At 33.5% G+C, this 20404-nt stretch overlaps 1 protein-coding gene across 6 annotated transcripts in view; it reads right to left on the reverse strand.

Annotated features, from left to right (window-relative positions):
• LOC118740771 (dnaJ protein homolog 1) overlaps positions 1-20404 on the reverse strand; it is a 71123-nt gene that overhangs the window by 18577 nt on the left and 32142 nt on the right. For 5 of the 6 annotated variants that reach the window (XM_036472439.1, XM_036472441.1, XM_036472442.1 and 2 more), the window contains 4 exons: positions 8299-8436; positions 7770-8225; positions 7420-7645; positions 4410-4779 (listed from right to left, as the gene is read on the reverse strand). In XM_036472439.1, the coding sequence (XP_036328332.1) occupies positions 4410-4779; positions 7420-7645; positions 7770-7995 (822 nt within the window). In that variant the 5' untranslated portion in view covers positions 7996-8225; positions 8299-8436. The remainder of the gene's footprint in view (positions 1-4409; positions 4780-7419; positions 7646-7769; positions 8226-8298; positions 8437-20404) is intronic. The other variant, XM_036472443.1, reaches the window with a different exon arrangement.

A 20404-nucleotide genomic window follows, 5' to 3' on the forward strand; every position in this document is an offset into this window, starting at 1 on the left:
ACAGCCCACTTCAACTAGCCAATCGTTCATTTGCCCCTACCACCACTTTGCTTTATTCGCTGCCTGCGTGCCGATGCACAGTGGTTCAAAACTGGAATTTAAGGTTCATAATTCAATGGAGCCTTAATTTTTCAACCAATTTGATTCTTTTTTTAATGCAAGCTTATAAAATTAGCAAGGGAACAGTTGAGTCGGAGTTTTGAATTCTCATTTACCTGTATTTGAATTTTTAGTGGAAAGTGCGGAAAAAGTAGCAATTTTGAAGAAAATCGATTCTCTTGTTGCAGTTAATAAATGCTACATAATTAAAACTAATTGATAACAATGGTAGGGACCCTAAAAATCTAAAAAAAAATAAAAATTCACAAGAAAAATTTCAAATGTTAAAAAAAAAATCACCAAAATTAATTTTTTTTTTTAGTATAGATAGTTAAATTTTAGCCACTTGAAACTTGCAGTAAAATTTTATGATCTGTAAAGCTGCATACACAAAATTTTTCTAAGCACTAAAAACTTTATTTTGCTGAAAACTTTTTTTATAACATTTCAAACTTTTTTGAAATCTTTTTTCGTTTTGGTGGAAGTCTGCAATTGTTTTCAACTAGTTTTTATTATGAAACATTTATTAACTGGCACAAAAGAATCGATTTTCTTCAAATTTACTACTTTTTCTGCATTTTGCACTAAAAAATCAAATATAAGTAAATGAAAATTCCAAAATCGGGCTCAATTGGTCTCTAATGGCTAATTTTATAAGCTTTCATTAAAAAAATAAATTTATCAAATTGGTTAGAAAATGAAGGCTACAGTGAATTATTAACATTAAATTCCAGTTTTGAACCACTGTGCGATGTCCTATCGGCTTGTCGCGGCAATAAACAACAACTTAACTCTTCAGCTTGTACTCGTGCATACTACATACATACATATTTTTTTATTGTAAATATGTGTGCAATTGCAGTCGTCTGTCTGTCCATTTAGTTAACAAACATTTTCGGCCGTCACTCGACCACTCAAACAACCACAAAATGCCAAACCAAAACTAATACGTTTGTTGTTGATTTTTTTGCTGCTTTTTATTGTTGTAGTTATTGTGTTATTTTTCTTTGCTGTTAGTGTAATTTAATGCACTTGTCAACTTTAGTTAATCGAATTAACAATTTTGACATGACAACAAACTAAACGTGACTCTAATGGTCAATGGTGGTAGTACAACGATCGGGCAGAAAATCAAATACATATACATATGTATATGTACCAACACACAGAGAGGCTTTGCACAAATCCATGTTTAAGTGGAGCTAAACTACATAAATTAATAATTAAGCCAATACGAGTACTTAACAAGAAAGATTTGTTTATGATATTTAGTTTGGAACAAGTGAGTTTATTATGAAATACCTCGACTTTAGAAATGGTCCAGATACTCTTTAGTATACATACATACACGGTTAAAAATTTCGGTTTTAATTTTAAACTTTTGGACCCATACCAGGTGAACAGCTTACTGCTCAGTCATCTCGTGCAGATATCTGCGGCAGCCGGCTACAGTTCTTGAACTACATGTGATCGAGTCAAGTGCTTTAAATGCAGCCCGATTGCCTTCTGTGTGACAGCGTCAGTGGCGGATCCAGCGGGGGGGTTTGGGGGTTAAACTACGTATCAGTCAGTGGCGGACCCACGGGGGGTGTTTTAATACATAGACGCCATATTATACATACATATGTACCATATTTAAACACCCCCCGTGGGTCCGCCACTGACTGACACGTAGTTTAACCCCAAAAATCCCCCTGCTGGATCCTACAATGGGCAGCGTTAGCCCCAGTCGGGTTGAGCATACCCCCCTCATATCTTTCCCTCTGGTTCAGAATCATCGGTGTAGAAACGGAGTGATTCTTTTTCGTCCGGAAATCCTACTGACCAAAATTCCAACAGGCAGATGCTAAATACATACATATTTATCGTCCTTCGTGTTTAAACATACTTTTGCCACTGGCAATAACTGAAATGGCAGGGGATAGTAATCTGTGAAGGAATAATAATCCACCATTAGCCCAGCTTTGTCTTTTATTTTGTTGTGAAAATCAATAGGCTCTTTTTTGGAAAAGTTAACCGACCGGAAAAAATTTTATTTGAAGATTTAATCCAGCCTTTTTTCGATTCTCTTTGATCTCCTATTTCCTGGTGACTTCTCCAGGTTTGCAAACAGCATACTGTCGTAGTAGGGTAAAGCTGCGGAATATTCCGAATCAGGTAACAATTGGTAATTTAATTCATGCAATTTTGCCAATTTTGTACATTGTCTTTGTAAGGTACTGTGGTCAAGACCTTGTTGGTGTACGGACCCTGGCCTTTTTTTGTTGCACGTTCAAGCAGACAATTCACAGATCCTTAGTCCAAATGTCAGCTGGGATGTCTCCGCAGTCTTCATCTCCAGGCAGGCATTGAGTTCCACCCCGGACTAGAACCCTATTTCTGCTGCGTTTTCCAGAGACGACATCATTCGAACTCGACTTTGGTTAGGTGCAACACCTGGAGTCATCTAAGAACCTGATCAGGGAGTGGGTCATAAGCTTTGTGACGCCATGGTGCTCAAACCTTGCAACACCATCCGCCTATGCGGTCTGAACAACTGAACTGTGGTGGACTCTAGAGTAGGATCGTAGGGACAACCGTCTTTATCAGTTGGCATGGCATACTGAAGATGCGATCCAAGAAACGAAGTTGCTACTCTGTTGAGTTCCATTGCCTAAAATGTGCTCCGTAAAGATCGCGAGCGAGACAATTATGAAGGTCTAGCGTTCATCTATATATAACACTGAAGAGTATCGTGTCATCGAAGAAGTTCTTGACCCAGGGCCACCACACTAGAATGTCAGGGCTTAACCATGCCAGAAGGTTAATGTGGTATGTGTATCTAACGCGCACCACGATCTTTTCCACTCAAGCCTGACAAATGATCGCAGGGAAAACCGAAGAGCTATTGGCTGAGAAGATAAACTACATTCTGCGCCACGAACAACGGCAACCCCATCAGATTTGTCGGTAGCTGCGGCTGCGCACCAGCCCTAATAATAACTAGCGTGGGTCTTATAAACAGCTTAACGTGGCGACCTATGCTAAAGCTAGCATCTGACCTGCCCCAAATGAAAGAGGAAGAAAACTTTAATTTGTCATCATTAAAATAGCTTTTCAAATCTTTATTCTGCCGAAAAAACCGATGAATTTTCAATATATTTAATGCAAAAAACCTGCCCTGGCGTTGCCATATGGCAACAGGATATATCCCAGGATTCACGAAACCTATCGATGTCCTTTTTATATTTTTTTCGTATCTAAGGTCCCAATGACAAATCCGGAAAAAAATTTACAAAATATATTTACAAACAAACAAACAAACTTCACTAATTAGGAATGAAATCGAAAATTTCGAGTATTTTAGGTTAGCTAGACGCTCAGCTTGCAATGCACTATATATTCTAGTTTTCTCTTATGCATTTTTAGGCCTTTGCTTGTATTTTTGTGCATTAAATGTATGTATGTAAGTATGTATGTGTAATTAATATATAAAATAATAATATCCCCCGCGGTTCCGATAGTTAACCAGAGTGTCACGTTATTCCTTAATTTCAGACCAACTGCTGTGAAAAACTAACCGAATTATTTTTTAGTTTATTTTTATTTTTTCTTTGTTTTGTGGTTTTGCTTGCATGGTGGTTTTTGTTGTTTTTTTTTTATGCATATGTACATATGTATGTATGTAATAATACAAAAAAGTCAAGTGTGACTATGTACTACATAGTATAACCAGAAAAAATTATATTGCACACAAAAACTGTCAATTGCCAGCGATTAGTTAGACAAAAATGGTAAATTGCCATATTTGTGTAGAGATTTTTTTCTTCAATTTTTTTTATAAATATAACTCTAAATTTTTTACTGCATTATTGCATTACAATCACAATCATTTCATTTAGGTGTATCTACGTAAGTTGCATTCATTCAACTTACTCACAATTTAAAGTGCGTTATTTCATGCTGTGAGAAAATGCCACGAAGCGGTTTGCCAATTTAATTTGTTAATTAATTTTTTTCTCTTTTTTTTTTGATATTAAATTGAGTAAAAAATGTCGCCTATTTTTGGTATATTCTTTGGAAACGTGATACAATCCTGATTTGTTTGATTTGTTAAAGGCACATGGCGGGAGTGCGTGAAAAAATCTGGCTACAAACTGGAATTTGATAAGTGCAGCGAATTTTTTTTTTTAAGAAAATAACAAAAAATTAACTAAGTTGTAAATAGATCGTGAAAATTCGCTTGTTGCACCTCGACTTGTTTCAATATATAAACCTCATATATACATACATAGTATATATATTTTTTTAATATCGTTTCTTTCACTCACCTGCTTGAGCGTTAAGCGCGCCGTGTACCGCAAATCGCTGCCTTCTCGCTTGAACATCGCATGTGGCTTATCCCTTATGATGAAAACAATATCCGCTGGTATCTTGCCGGGTGCTTGATCGCCTTCTTTTTGAAATGTCACCTTCGTACCGGATTTCCAGCCGGGCTTAATCGATATGCTAACATATTTATCTTCTTTCTTTGACGATCCATCCGACTGTACGACTCGCCTTGATATTTTCATCTTTTTCACACAACCATGATAGATTTCCTCCAATGTTACGTAGAGATCATGTTCAACGGGCGGATCTTGTTGTTTCTCCTTTTTGAAGGGCGTATGCACATTGAACGAATGCGACCTGAACGAAGGTCTGAGCTTTATTTTTTAAGCATTCATTGCAAGTAGACTAGGATTCAATTATAAGGTTGACTTTGGCAAATTAATTAAACTGGAAGCTTTTTGGGGACAAAAGAAAGGATGTACCTTTGTTCAAACCTGGACATGAGTTAACCAAACACAGTATGAAACGAGTATATTTCATTCGAAAAAATTATTTTGGGATTTTTTTTTTTGGAGAGATAATAATTATTTTGGAAAAGATAAATCTGTTTTTAGCAAAATACGAATTTAAATTTTACTTCGATTGAAAATATAAATACATATGTATGTATGTAGTTAACCAAAATGATGAATTCAAAAAAAAACATTTTTGCGTAACGAATACTGTTTGGGAGTAATAATTGTTTACGGAAAATTATTTTCTTCCCTAAAATAATAATTTTCATTGAATTTAATTTTAACAGTACTATTTGTTTTTGATGAGACGATAAAAAATATATATATTTTTTTTGAGAAAAAAAAAATATTTATTGACAAACAATAATTTTTTTTGGATTTTGGAAGAACATAATATTTTAGCAAAACATATATTTTTTACCAAAATTAAAAACAAAAATATTTTTTGGGATTTTTTTTTTTTTGAGGGAAAGATTCTAAAATTGTATAATTTTTATCTAGATATTATTGGGACAAAAAATATAAAATTTTTTTTAAGAAAAAATATGAATGACAACTTTGCATTAGCATTATCTTTTTTTTAACATCGCAATTTACAATTCAAATCATAACTATTTTTAAATAGGTTTATGGTCCTTAAAGGGTTAACATCGAGTGCACGGGATGCCGCTGAATGTTGAGTAAAGTCGATGGGCCTGTTGGCAAAAAGACTCTGAAAAAGTTTTATAATGAACTATAAATATATGAAATTGCCGAATACTTCGAAAATTCCATTTTTACGGATGGGTCAAAAATGGTTTGCTATATGAGAGCGCTAATCTTTTCCAAGTGCCCTTCTAATGGAAATATCAAGCGAGCTTTCGAAACGAACATACAAGGAGAAATACATAGTATTGACTACAGATCGACCGAGAACAAACTTCGCAGACAGGCAGCAGCTTGGGCCTTTGGCCCAATAACAATCATAGTAAGACAATATTAAGAGAACGTTACGGCTTCTGTCAGCAGCCTTGCGTTGATTTGTTGATCAATTGAAATTAAACTAAACAGAAAGGACTTATTTAGTTCTACTACGGTTTTCACAGGACACTGGACCTCCAGCACTCACGCGACTAAAATGTGACTGCACCACAACGGTGCCTGTCGTCGCCGTGACTCGCTGGAAGCGGTAAAAAGAGTTGAGCCTATTATCTGCGTCCGTACTGTCCTCTATAGAGCCAGAATAAAGTATCTGGGAAAGCTTTCCTTTGCCGCATGACTCGGATGCGATTCCCTATCAAGACACCTATCATTGATCTAGATGATCTTCGGTAAAAAGATATTAAAAACCTTTTAACTAAATACCAATTTATTTTTAGCAGAACGTGGAAACGTGCAGACAAGATGAGGTATTGCAAAGTGCTCAGTCTAATTAAGTTCCATCTGAGACTAACCTAATCATAGGAACCTCAACATTTTGCTAGCCAGCCTCATATCAGCCAAATTGGACAGTAGCAGCTGATCAGAAACTGTGTAGAGGAAATTAAAACGGAAGCCAGATATGAGCCGATTGACTGATCACTTAAGGTATGTTAGAAGCTTAAGAAAACCTTAGATTTTCACCGCCACTGCGCTGTGCTGTGCTTAGTGTTAGGCGGTGACTAGTAGAGTGCTCTTAAGCGTGCTTCGCCTTAGTTAGACTTACCCAGCGAATCCCAAACACTACCAATTGCGTTGCATAGTTTTATGCTGAGCAAGAAGTTCCTATTAGATTGCTAGCGTAGGGGATAGCCTGCAAGCACTTGCTTGAAGCCGAACGTCCTTTGCGACACGTGAGAAGCCATTTTATGGAACTTAGGGTCAGTTAACACCTTCACCAACTATCGCCTCGTGAATGCCATAATCAGATAGCTCGAGTTGCCTTGCATGTTTAGCTCCAATACGTGAAGATGCCCTGCGCGGTACTAACTACTTCTTTACATTCTCACTCAAACCAACTCATCCAAAAATCCTATCTCTGTTGTCCGACCTTGGCAAAACTGTTCATTACCTGGGCCTACCTTTAGATGAGATTGTCGATCAAACTTAGTCCAATCACTGATTTATGCAAAGTTTAGTCGTCGGTATTATATATCGACTGCTGAGTGGAAGATCGACTTATCTCGGCAGCATCGGCGTATAACGTTCAAAACATAGTGGAGCGGCGAGCAAAGCGAAGAGCTAACATCGAGCAAAGCTTCAATTACAAACGTGTATGTACGCTCTGCTCTTCACTATGCGCTTTCCGATTGAAACGTACGCGTTTGAAATCGACGCTTTGCTCGATGCTCTTTGCTCGCCGCTCCACTATGTTCTTACCCTAAGGCAGGCAGTTGTAAAAATAGGCTTATGCATGTAACCTAGTTTTTTTTTTAAATCGCCAGCAAATTCTAATTCCTTTTCATCCTTCTATTATTTAAGTCAAAGTCAACCTCAAATTGTGTGAGTTTTCAGATATGTACACACTCCAACTTACCTGAAGCCACCGAGTCCATGCCGTGAACCCAAACCGCCAAATGGGGACGAAAAGAAATCATGTTCGGTATCCAAATCGAACACATTCTTATCGAATAGATTATCGCCCATATCGAAGAAGGACGCGAACGGATTACTGGAGCCGAAGAATTGTGCAAAGGTCGCCCGCGGATCGCCATGGAACTGATATGTGAACGAATTACCGCCGCTAGTGCCATTGCGTTTACCTATACCAGGGGGGAAATTTTACACAAAAACCTTTAATATTTGATGACAAAGCCATAGTCTTAAATCTTAAATATCTAGTATTGAGTTTTAAAAGTATTTAAGTATATAAATTGATCACTCTACCTCCACTCTTGAGGCCCTCTTCGCCATATTTGTCGTAAACTTCACGTTTACTCTTATCGGAGAGCACTTCGTACGCTTCGGCGACCTCTTTGAATTTCTCCTCCGCATTTGCGGCTTTATTTTTATCCGGATGATAGCGTAATGCTAATTTTCTGTAGGCTTTTTTGATCTCCTCATCGGTGGCAGTCTTCGGCAGACCCAGTGTTTTATAATAATCTTTGCCCATCTTTTGTTACTCTATGTTTGTTGTAATATTTTGTTGTATTTAGGTAGGTGGTAGTAGTGGTAGTGTAGCGTGGCGATAATTGCAGTTAAATTGTATGTATGAGTGGTGAGTATCTTTTGGGCGGGTGGTGTGGTGTACTAGTATGTTGTGGTTGGATTGGTGCTGAACTGGATGGGCGAGCAGTACTAATGCCTACTGGGACTTTCAAACTTTAATTTATTGACTTAAATCTGTTTAATGGAGTAAAAACAAATGGTAATTAGTTGCTTAAAAATGCTGTTGATTTTCAGATTATCTACTCACAACACTTAAATAAAACTAAGCTGCTGTTCAATGTGTTCGCAAATAAGTCCAAATTTTTCGTTGGCTTTTCCTCAGTTTTCCTCAACGTACTTCACTCGGCAGCCGGCACATTGTTTTGTCTTCGACGATGAGTTTGGACTGCAAATTTTCAAACCAGAAATATATACAAAAATGTTAGTGGTAAGTTTTTAATGCACTCAAAGATTTTTTCTTCGGAAATATGGTTAGTTTTTACAACTCGATAGCAAGATATAGTTAAAATGTAAAAATAAGAAAACAAATAAGCGTATATTATCCGAAATGGGGAATAGTAAATAAACTCAGTTTTGCAAAACTTTACAAATTTTTTTACTTAACAAAAAAACTCAAATTCTGACACCACTTTGAAGTATGCGCAACAGCAAACGCCTGGGATGCTATGTGCTATATGCAGGGTTGCTCAAAGGGTATTTAAGTTCTAAATTTTCTTATTAACTAGCAGAGCAGCCGACGTCGTTCGGTGTAAACAAATAAAAATATAAAAACCACAACACAGAATGATTCAACGTGTAATTCTAAGCCAATTTTCCAAAGAAACCATGGGTCTAAAATCAATTTGGAGTTTGCCAAATAGCGAAAATAGGTGTCCTAGCATTTTGCTGTAGTGTCATAAATAAGTGCTTCAATTTTGTATAAAAACATGCTATAAGTGGTTTTTTGGTATGAATAATCAATTTTTGCACTTATTTTTTTCGTAAAATTTCCACCAGAGGGCGCAACAGTGAAAATTTTTACACTTTCTTCGAAACTCCAAATTGATTTTAGACCCATAGTTTCTTCGGCAAATTTGCTTAGAGTTACACGTAGTATCCTACTATGCCATACGTGCATAGTAAAGAAAATTGATCCGTCCTAATATACATATATCTAATATAATTACGCACGTGCAAAAAATTCATCACACTTACGCACAGACAAATGTAAACCCATATACATGTACTATATATTTTTTATTTAAATAAAGCAAAAAACAATAAAAAATCCACGAAAATCTGTTGCCATGAATATTATCATCATCTTCGGCTATATGACGGCCACATCATAATCATGCTCACGATCAATCCACTCCAACGCCCACGCATTCTACAAATTTAGATTCACTCAGGCAATCGGCCAACCTAACTACGTATGTATGTACATACATATGTATCTTAATGTTTCGATAGCGGTGAAGGTGGATGTTGGAAGTTGGCGGTGACGTTCATGTTGCCATTGGCTTGCTGGCGATCGTACATTGAAGAATGAAATCGTAAAAGAAATGTTTAAAAACAAAAAATCATGTATTTTAGTAATTAGTTTGTATGAATGTACATACATACATATGTATGTTATGTATGTATTGTTGGATGTATAAATTTTGCCTACGTTTGCCACTTATGTACATATGTAGGTGCTTTAAATCTTTTAATATTCACACGTTGTTAAATTAAAGAGTTTATGTCTGTTACCCAATTCATTCGATATTCGAATTGCGATTTCGAAAAAGTTTTCAAAAATCTAGACAGGCGATTATTTATGAGAACTACATTAGTATCATGAAAAAAATTAGTTAATTTTTTAATATATATGTAGATATGTGCAAATTTACTTTTAAAATTTGGTTTAATCGCAGAGTGTTTGCATTAATTACAGTTAAACTTTAACAGAAAAAAATGTTCAGCCCAGCGCCTTCGTCTTGACCTACGGGCTGTGTCGCAGCCACAAACCCTAAACTTAAACCTAGAGAAGAGTTAAAACAAGTTAAAAACTGTACAAGAAAAAATTCGTTTTCATTGTTTAATAAATCAATACGAATACGAAATATTAAAAATTAGCAATAGATAAGTAAAACCACATTAACCACTGATGGTACCGCTTAAAAATAAGATGAATTCGATTTTTTAAATACGTGGCAACCCTCCTAAATACAGTGTAGAAATAAAGCCCTTTCATTTGATTACCATCTTTTAATAATTCCTTTAACTTATAAAATGATTTGGCTTTAAATTTTTAAACAGTTGGCAACCCTCTTTAATATTCTAAGTGTTCGTACTAAGGATTTCTTACTACTCCCTCGTTTGACGCCCATACTTTAATATTTCATATAACTTATGCATACTTTAATTAAATTCGACTTTACTAAGAGTGGCAACCCGTTTAATAGAATTTTAAAACCGAAACCTATTTAAACCTTTTTCGTCTGACACCCATATTGTGATACATATTTAAATTATCTAATTCCCTTTAATTAAAGTTGCGTTTAATTTTTAAAACAGGTGGCAACCCTCCTACATGCAGTTTAGAAATAAAGTTTTTTTCAAAGCCACTTTGATTGATGTTCTTTTTTTCATCATTAATTTAACCTGTGGCATATTGAATTTAACCATGTAAACAGGTGGCAACACTGTTCAAAATAATTTCAAACCTTGTTAAACTTCTTTGTCCCCGTACACCCGTATTGTGATACATATTTAAATTAACTTGTACATCTAATTCAAGTTGGATTTAATTTTTGTAACGGCAACCCTCCGACATGTAGTTTAGAAATAAAGAAAGTGTTTTTTTCAAAGCCATTTTGATTGATATCCATATTGTAGTAATTTGACTTTATAAACAGGTGGCAACCCTCTTCAAGATATTCACAAGGTTGAGGGGATGGCTACAGCAGCTGTCAACGGCAGGGGTCTATTTGTGGCTGAATGAATATGTATGTATGTGTGTCAGTCATCTGGATTTCCATTTAGGTGAGCAGTTAATTTGACTTTTCAGGCTGTCACCTGGCCGAATGCATGGCAGGCTATTACACTTTTAGATTTTTTCTGACGGGGTTTCATAAAGTCCTCAGTCAACAATCAACAAATTACCCGATACATCGAATGAATGAACCAGCCAGCATTTAGCAGCAAATTTAAATTTATGTACACATTTACATATTTTATTTCGATAAAAATAATTCTAAATCAACCGTTTGTATATGAAAATTCCCTAATTAAACCACACAAACCACAAAAACCAAATTTCAAAAACCTCTGTGAAGCATTTTTCGCGACACAATAATCCAATTATAAATATGCTCACGCACACATTCTCACCGATATTTTCAAAAGAGGGGAAATAGTCAAAGTTTAACGAGATGAAAGGCTTAATTGGGTCAACATGTTGTGGCACCATGACCGCTTTCTGAACGCACCAAAAAAAAAAGAAGCCCGAAAAACTGAATGGCAAAAACCAAAATATTACCAAAATAAATAGAAATAAATACATAAGTTTATACATATGTATGTATTTATTATTCATATATGTATGTTCATTAGTATGCCTCGCCAAAAAAAAGTTGCGATTTTTCCACCGCCAAAATATTTCGAAAAATTATTAAGGCTGCGTTTCTCCAAACTCATTTAAGTGGAAATTAACTTTAATTAAATTTTTTTTTTTTAATTCTCATTTAAATTATTTTCAGTTTTAATAAGCTCTTTATTTAAGTTAATAAAAAGTGGTTGTAAAACAGACTTGGCCAGCGAAAGCTTTCATTTGTACTGAAAGCTTTCGAAAGCTTTGGCACGCTGTGTTTTAAAAGCAGGGCTGGTATACAAATAAGCAGCAGATACACAAAATTGTGGTGTATGTATATTGATCAGCTGATTAAACGTGTAACATCTCTGAGTGTGATTATTCTGATTTAATTTTTATTTAATTTGAAAGAGCATAGGTCACTTAAATCAAAATTAAAAACGAATTAAAATTGATTGGTGAAACCAAAAATTCGAAAACTAAAGTAATTTTCACTTAAATGAATTTCAAAAATGCTGAACCTTCGCTATTTCGCAACATTCCCTTGAAAACAAACAACATTATTATGGAATTTCGGAAATTGTGTGTGGTACCGCCAACTTTGAACTATATAAATTTATCTCATTAAGCCTAAGTGAACATACTATCGAAGATGTTTGTAATAGGAGTAAAACCACCCCCTGCTTACCATATAGCGGGAGTTTTCGGTAAGGTGATAAAACCATATTTACAATTCCGATGGAAAAACAGTAGCCTTTTTGTGCTTGGAGAGTTGTGCACACCCTAATGTACCTAAATGAAGGTACGCCGTACACCTTTGAGTCTAGAGTATTTTGCTTTTTTTGAGGTTCATTAATTTTCTATTAAAGTTCAGCTCCTTATCTATCAAAAGCCATATAAATAAAAATTTCAAACTTTGTGCAAAAATTTTAGAAATCGCACAAACTTTTCATCCCAATTCCAAGTATTTTAATTAGAATTTCTAAATTAACTTTTGGTATGCAGTTTGAAGTTGCTGAAAAATCGCATTAATTTTTTTTTCTGATGGTGTTATGCACTTTTTCCCATATAAAAAATTACTTTGTACGGAAGAAAATGCGCGATATCCTCAGAAAACAAAAATTATCAAAAATCAACGCGATTTTTTAGCAACTTCAAACTTGCACTTTATTGTACTAGAATTTAATAAGCTATAAAACTGCATACTAAAAATGATTCTAGACATTAAAATTTAAATGCTTGGAATTGGGATGAAAAGTTTTTTGAATTTTTATAATTTTTGTAAAAAGTATGAAATTTGGATCTATGTTGGTATTTGTTAGGTAAATTGCTGTACTTTTATACAAAAATAATTAACATTAAACAAACAAAATATAAATAGTCAAAACTGTTCAAAATGTTGAGGTGCTATCGTTTTGTCGCGGGCTGGAAATGCTACTGAGGCCTTTAATGGCCGAATATAGGGGTCGCCATTTTACATTTTTCATTATAAGTATCTTCGGCATTTACAGTCGCATCTTAAGGTATGTTATATCGTTGCCTTTGTTAATTTTTTGTGTCAAAGTGCATTGCCCTCAAGTACTTTTAGGCTCAGTGTACGTCGAACATTTTTTTTTTTGCTTGTAAGGTGGTACGGTCTAATGTGCATATGTACATATGTACGTTCATGTGTCTGCATTCATGCCGGCAATGGCGCTGACTTTCAGTTTGCAAATTGTGCTTTCGCGCACACATCCACACACTACAAATAAACAACTGCAAACATATGTATGAAGCAGCAGATGTCTGTACATATGTATGTATGTATGTGTTTAGGGATGGCTTAGTGGGCGGACGGCTGTTAAATGGCTATTGAGAAAAATGCATAAATATGTATGTATGTACATAAGTACACACATACATATATACATATGTATGTACATAATTTGGCGGATATATGGAACATTGAATTTGTCTCGCACTGCTTTTACTTCACTTCGCATTTGTTGGTGGCTAAAAATTTTATTTTCTATTTTTAAGTTCACTTCACATAATTTTCATTTCTATTTTCTGTTATTTTCTGTTTATACATATTTCTTTTAATTATTCCCATCTTGTGCGTGCTTTCTAAATTGTATATTTTGTCTACAAGTAATATATTTAATTGTAACGCTTTTCAGTTTTTCACACTGTCTGCTTAAGTGTTTTAATCAGCTATTTATGTTTTTTAAATCTTGTGCAATTGCATATTTTATGCATTTCTCATTTTTCACTTTATTTATGCAAATATTATTTATAGCATATAGTATTTTGTCATATCAGCCACGTACACACACTTGTCGTGTTGTCAATTTGTCATTATTAGCATTTCTGGGATGTGTTCCCAACTTGATTGATCGTTTTTACGTGCGGAATTTGCTTGCATGCGAATACAAGTATTTACATGTACCTACATGTACGTATCTTGTATGTATGTATGTATGTATGTATGTACATATATTGTTGTTATAGAAAGGCCTTAACTTATTTTCTTTCAAAAATCGTTTTCGTACAAAAGTCCTGTGTACTCATTAAGGACCGAATAGAGTTTGAAAACTAAGACCATGTACAAACATCAATGAGTTTCAGTGTTTATTAAAAATCACGGTTTAGAAGAAATTCGCAAATGAAGAACTATTAATGCTATACAGTAAATATAAATGTAAAAAATTTGTTAGCTGAAGCCTTTCTATATAAAGGTAACGATTGTATAAATTTATTATTTAGTATTCCTTTTGGTTTACCTCCAACTTATGAACATAAATAAAAACGTTTACTTGTTTTTTATTTTTCAGACATTGTCCCAGATGTTAATGTTACGTGGAGAACACAATTTAAAAAGAAAAAAAAACAAAGCTGCCAAGAAGCATTATGTAATAATTTTGTTCTAAATTACCTGTCACCATTACAATATTATTGACGAAACTTTGCAAAGCAGAAATCTATGAACTTTTAAGGAATCAAGAAAAAAATACCAGTTGCTCTAAATAATATGATGAACTTTCTTTTTTTATTTTGTATATGACAACTTCATTTGGACACCACTGTAGTTCCCTTAAATGTTTAATCGCTCCCTTCGTAGTGTATATCTTCCTCGTCTTTAAAAATTATACAGAAATCGCTATACGGACCTACATACCAGCGATGCGGTCAGTAAGCCTGTTTATTTTACCTACTCTTAATAGCTACTCTTCTTCACCTTTGAGGTAAGGAGCTGTACGCTTGGATTCGGATCCCCGAATCTTTTATCAAAACACCGCTATGTTCTGGGACCCTGTATATATTGGCATATGACTAAAATCGCCGAAAATGAAACCAACGGAAAATAACTTCCTAGGTGGTAGTAGGTAGGAAAATATTTTTTTCCCAGATTTCGCATATTTTTAAGGACATCAAAAATATCAATTAATTCTGAGGCAACTCGAGTTTATGGGCCATTTTGGAGTTTAACGTTTACCATACATACTATAGTTTTTGTTAAACTCACTTTAAACACTACTTTTTTTTCGTGTTAATGTCGTTCTCTTGGTTTTGTTCCCAAGAATTCTTAAAAACCCAAACCGCAATGAGCACAGGGAGTGTTTTCACCAGAACGAAAGTGAGAATGTTCCCAAAGAGTACACAATGCGAACAATACTATCGGAAACATTTCTAAGAGAACAAGTGTCTAAGGAAGTTTATCTCGAAGAACCATTTGGGAACTAAAGTCTCAGGAACTTTCTGACAGAGAACGAGTCGGGAAATTTGAAATTTTTGAATATTAAAACTTATCAAAAAGATTGCAAAATTTTATGCAAATTTAGTCAACGAAAGACTTAAGACACGAACTTTTCTTGCACAGAAAATAAAAACTTGTTCCTAAAATGGACAGCTCACCCTAATGATAAACGATTTGGAACTTGAAATGATCCAGCTTTCCTTGGCTTTGAATTATTAATCATGGTTCTCACTGAAACGACTTTTCATCCCAACATGCAGACATCCCTCTCATTCCTAACATTAAGTTCTCAAATCTTTTGTTCTCCATCAGAAGGTTCCCCAGACTTTTGTTCTTATTTGATGCTCCTTAAAAATGTGTCGATACTTTCGTTCTCTTTGAAAACGTCCGCGAAAATTTCGTGCTCATTCTGTTCTTCTTAAGAGCGTTACCTAGAGTTTTTCTCGGAATCGTTCCCGCATCTTTTGTTCCCATTTTGTTCCAGTTCAAACTGCTCTCAATACTTTTGTTTCCCTTTACATTCTGTTCTCATGCAGAACTAAACAAAAACCGGAACGCATTCTCAGTCCCTGGTAGAAAAGAGCAAAGTAACTCGTACAGGAAGAAAATATTGAATTTATATAACACATGATGGCGAATTTACATGAGGCAGCAGTTGCCTGGTGTAACTAATCGCTTCCAATGAAGTAGGTCAACTGCCAACTTTCGTTCAACTGTTTATTCAACTAATCGTCTGTGAAATTTGAATCCTTTAAGTTCCTCATAAGGCATATTAATTGAATGAGTTTAGTTCAGAACGTTCTATGCATTCTATAAAGGAGCTCTAGGGTTGCCCAGAACGTATTTGTAAGGGATCCACCCGATCCCTTCAAAGTGTCTATGAGGGTTGAATCACCTTTAGAAAGAGACCTTTGGATCGTAGCGGTAGCATATTTAAATTCTTTTAAGGACTTCTTCAGTTCTTTGTTATATGTTGTGAGGGACAAGTCGCCCCAATCGCCCCTCCCCAACCCAAATTCTGTATCCGGCACTTAAAACTTATTTTGTAATGAATACCATGGATTTTCTTTTTCGGTTTTGAGGTTAAGTTGGTTATTACAAAGCATTACTAAAAATTATTGATTAAAGTACCAAGTGACCTCTAAGAAAACATTTGTATACAAGAGGCAAGATTTTTCTTCTTATTCATGGCAAGTTCGATAGCTTTAAGTATTTATATTTTGATTAAATGTTCCTTTCATAATTAAGTAGCTCTGTGGCTTAAACATCAAACAAATGCAGCAGTAGAGACTGTTTGCGAATTGCTTAAAAATCTAAATACAAATATCAGCTAATTGCTTAGCATGTACATACATATATATGTACGTACATATGTATATGCATACATATTAATACAGTGCATTCACACGTAAAACGCTTTAGTTTCTGACAACAAATAAATTACTTGCTGGTGCCACTTAAACCCACGAACTTGTCAAATTGTGCAAACAAATCTGTAGATTTTTCAAAATTTATACGAAAAAGATAATCCCCAACATTGTGAACAAACATACATACGTACTTTTGTGTGGATTATTGCATTTAAATACAAGTGTATGTATGAGCATGTGAACGAAGTTCTATTTTAAAAGTTAAAAATCCGAAATAAAAAATAACACAAAAATATTTCGCAAAGAACTACATAAATTGGTTGTTAAAACAAATTAAAAAGTATTTAAAATGGTAAAACTAATAGCGAGATTTTTGAGATTGAAAAAGATTCAAATTTTCATGTTTTTCGCTTGGTATGGTAGATGAAAGAAATAATGAGAACTAAGCGAATAGCAGCAGACCAAAGTCGAACAATTGGCTGGCACTGACATGGATAGAATGAGGGGCGAGTATAAGGTCATACGCGGTGGCGACCAATGGAAAGTGTAACGAAATGAAATGTCAATGTCGATTTGAATGAGGGACGTTTTTGAAATTAAGATAGAAAAAAATAAAGGTCAGGATAAAGGTAAAGGAAAAGATAAAGATAAAGATAAATATGAATATAAAGATAAACACAAAGATACAAATAAAGGCAAAAAAAACATAGAGACATAGAAAGTGAGAGGGATAAAGATGGAGCAAAAGAAAAAGATAAAACTTTAGAATGAGATATGTTATGTTATGTTATCTTATCAGGGCGATTCTGGCAACTGTCTTTCAACTCACCACAAGACAATTGTAATTTCTGGCAACTTTCTTGAAAATTAATTACTTTCTTTCGATAGACTAATTGAAAGATCCACTAACGAGGAGGTCTAAGCGTCATGCTATTGACCTTTGAGCAATAAGTATTTTAAAAATTAAATCAAATTACAAAATATATTTACATTTTTATAATAAAAACTAATAAATAAACGAAAATTAAAAAAATTTAAATGAAAATAAAGCAACAATAAATAAAAAATATTTTTTCTTTTTAAAATAGTAGAATATATTAAAAATATTTTTTTTAACAATAAAATCAAAAATTAAATAAAAAAAAAATCAAAAAAACAAGAAATTAATTCTTAAATGCTAAAACAAAAAATATTTTTATTTTTAGAGCAAAATCCAAAAATTAAAAGAAAATTTAATTAAAAAAGGCAAAAAATAAAATCATTCTCCTATCAATTAAGTGAAATAAAAACATATATATTATTCTTTTAAAAAAATTAAATCTAAACATTAAAGGAAACTGAAATTAACAAACAGAAATATAAATTAATTAAAAAAAACATAAACAAGATAAACTTTTAAAAATTAAATAAAATAAAAAAACCTTTTTAAGACATAAAATCTAAAAATTTAAATAAAAAAAACTAAAAAAAAAAATATTTAATTAAAAAAAATATATTTCCTCAAAATTAAATGAAAATAGAAAAAATATTCTATTTAAAAGAATAACATCTGAAAGTTAAATTAATAAAGAAAAAATTTATTTAAAAAAAAACATAAAATAAGTTTTTAAAAATTAGATTAAATAAGAAATATATATTTCTTTTCATTTTAAAACATTAAAATGTATAAATTAAAAAAATTTATTAAATACTTCATTAAAAAAAGTTTAAATTAAATGACTTACGAAAGACTTTTTACTATCTTAGCCAGATTTGCCTTGTATGTTGTGTTATGTTAGCTTCTATTATGCTATGTTATCTTGTGGTATAGTATGCTATGCTGTGTTATGTTTTTCAATACATTTTACCTCAACTCACCACAGCTCAATTTAAATCACCTCAACTACTCTCATCCCACGCCAACTAACCTCACATCAACTCCTCTCAGTTCACCACAACCTCATTTCATCTCAGCAAAATGCACCTCAATTCACTTCAAGTCCTCTCAGCTCAACTCACCGCGGCTAATGTTATTTCATCTCTACTCACCTTATTTCACCTCACATCTCACCTCTGCTCAACGCACCCTAACTCACCTAACCTTCTCTAAACTCACCTCACCTGAACTCATTTCTCCTTAACTCAACTCAACTCAACTCAGCTCCCCTTAAGTTTCAATTTCATTTAATTAAGCAATTTTTCTGTTAGCAAAAATAAAAAAATTTGTTTTTTGTTTTTTTTTTTTTTTAAATTACTTTTATCGGTTTTATCGAAAAGAACTCGTGAAAATGTATCATGTTTTCTTTTCCAAATTTCAGCTACTTTTAATTGAACAAAATAACGAAGAATAAAAACAGCAGCTGTGAAATAGCGCGAAAAAAATAAATACAAAATAAAACCCAAGAAATAAAATTAAAAATCACTGAAAATCACATACAATTTTTAAATATTTATTTGCATAAATGAAATACGAAAGAGAAAGGAATTTTTCTGCCAATTTTCCAAGTTTTCTAAATGTTTTTTTTTTCAACAATAAACACGCACACAAACACACACCATTGAGCAAAATAATATTATGCAATAATATAAATAAATATTATAATACTCGTAATTTCTGTGCTGTTTTAATACACAAACAGTTCGGTACGAGGGAAATTTGGTAAGCCCATTATTTTTTGAATTCGTTAATTTCGATGGAAATTGAAAAAAGCTAAATGATGAAAATCCTTAAGAAATTGCTATCGGAAATCAGTCTCGAAAAAAGAGGTCAACGCCTATTGAGAAACTTCTGGACATGCATTTACAGTTGCTTGACTATACTCGACTCCTACTATTGCATCCGAGATGCGATAGCCAACCCGCGTGAGAGAAATATGTAGGTATGTATATGTAGTGTGGTCACTCCGACGTTTTCGACTCAAGCGTCCGCTGAAAGCTGCAGTGCGATGATGAAACAGAATGTCTTTGATTCAAAAAGTCTCAGACTTAGCAAGCTGTCCTCGTATTTTAAAAATAAACTCTACATTTAAAATTTTGTCCATATTTTTAAAAGTGAAAAACGATTTTCACTTGAATTCTTTGTGTTTGCAATATTTTCTGAGAGAAAACATTTTACCAACAACAACTACTACATACCACGTACAATAAATTATAATCTGTTCTGCTTACTGCCTGCCACGGTTGCTTGCATTTAGCTGTTGCTGCCTACGAATACGAAATATTTATTTATTTGCCGCCAATAAGTAATTTAATAATAATTTGCAATACGTGACGAACACAACAACAACACCCAGCGTCATGCATTGATACTATCAAATAATAACAAAAACAAATAAATTGCAATAGAATTAAAAAAGAGGTTGATATTTATTTATTGAAGAACCAAATGTGCAGCGAAAATTTAAAAAGGGTCAAATTGACTAACAGTTGGAATCGACCATTTTTAATTTGGATGAATTTTGGCCAGAACTTTTCTATTATCATATAATGAAGTTGCGCCAAAGGCAACAAATTAAAAATTGTTTTTTTCCAAAATTTATTTTTTGAATATTTCGAAAACTATTATAGTTGGAAAAATTGTTGTGGTTTCGTTTGAAAGGTAATACTTAAGGTTAAAAATATATATAAAGAAAAAAACTCGAAAAATAAAAGAATTACAATCTCGGAAATTGAAACAAAAAAATCGTAAAAGCAAAAATGTATCAATATTTTT

Source organism: Rhagoletis pomonella, unplaced genomic scaffold, assembly GCF_013731165.1.
Source record: "Rhagoletis pomonella isolate Grant_MI unplaced genomic scaffold, Rhpom_1.0 Rhpom_scaffold_00006, whole genome shotgun sequence".
NCBI lineage: Eukaryota > Metazoa > Arthropoda > Insecta > Diptera > Tephritidae > Rhagoletis > Rhagoletis pomonella.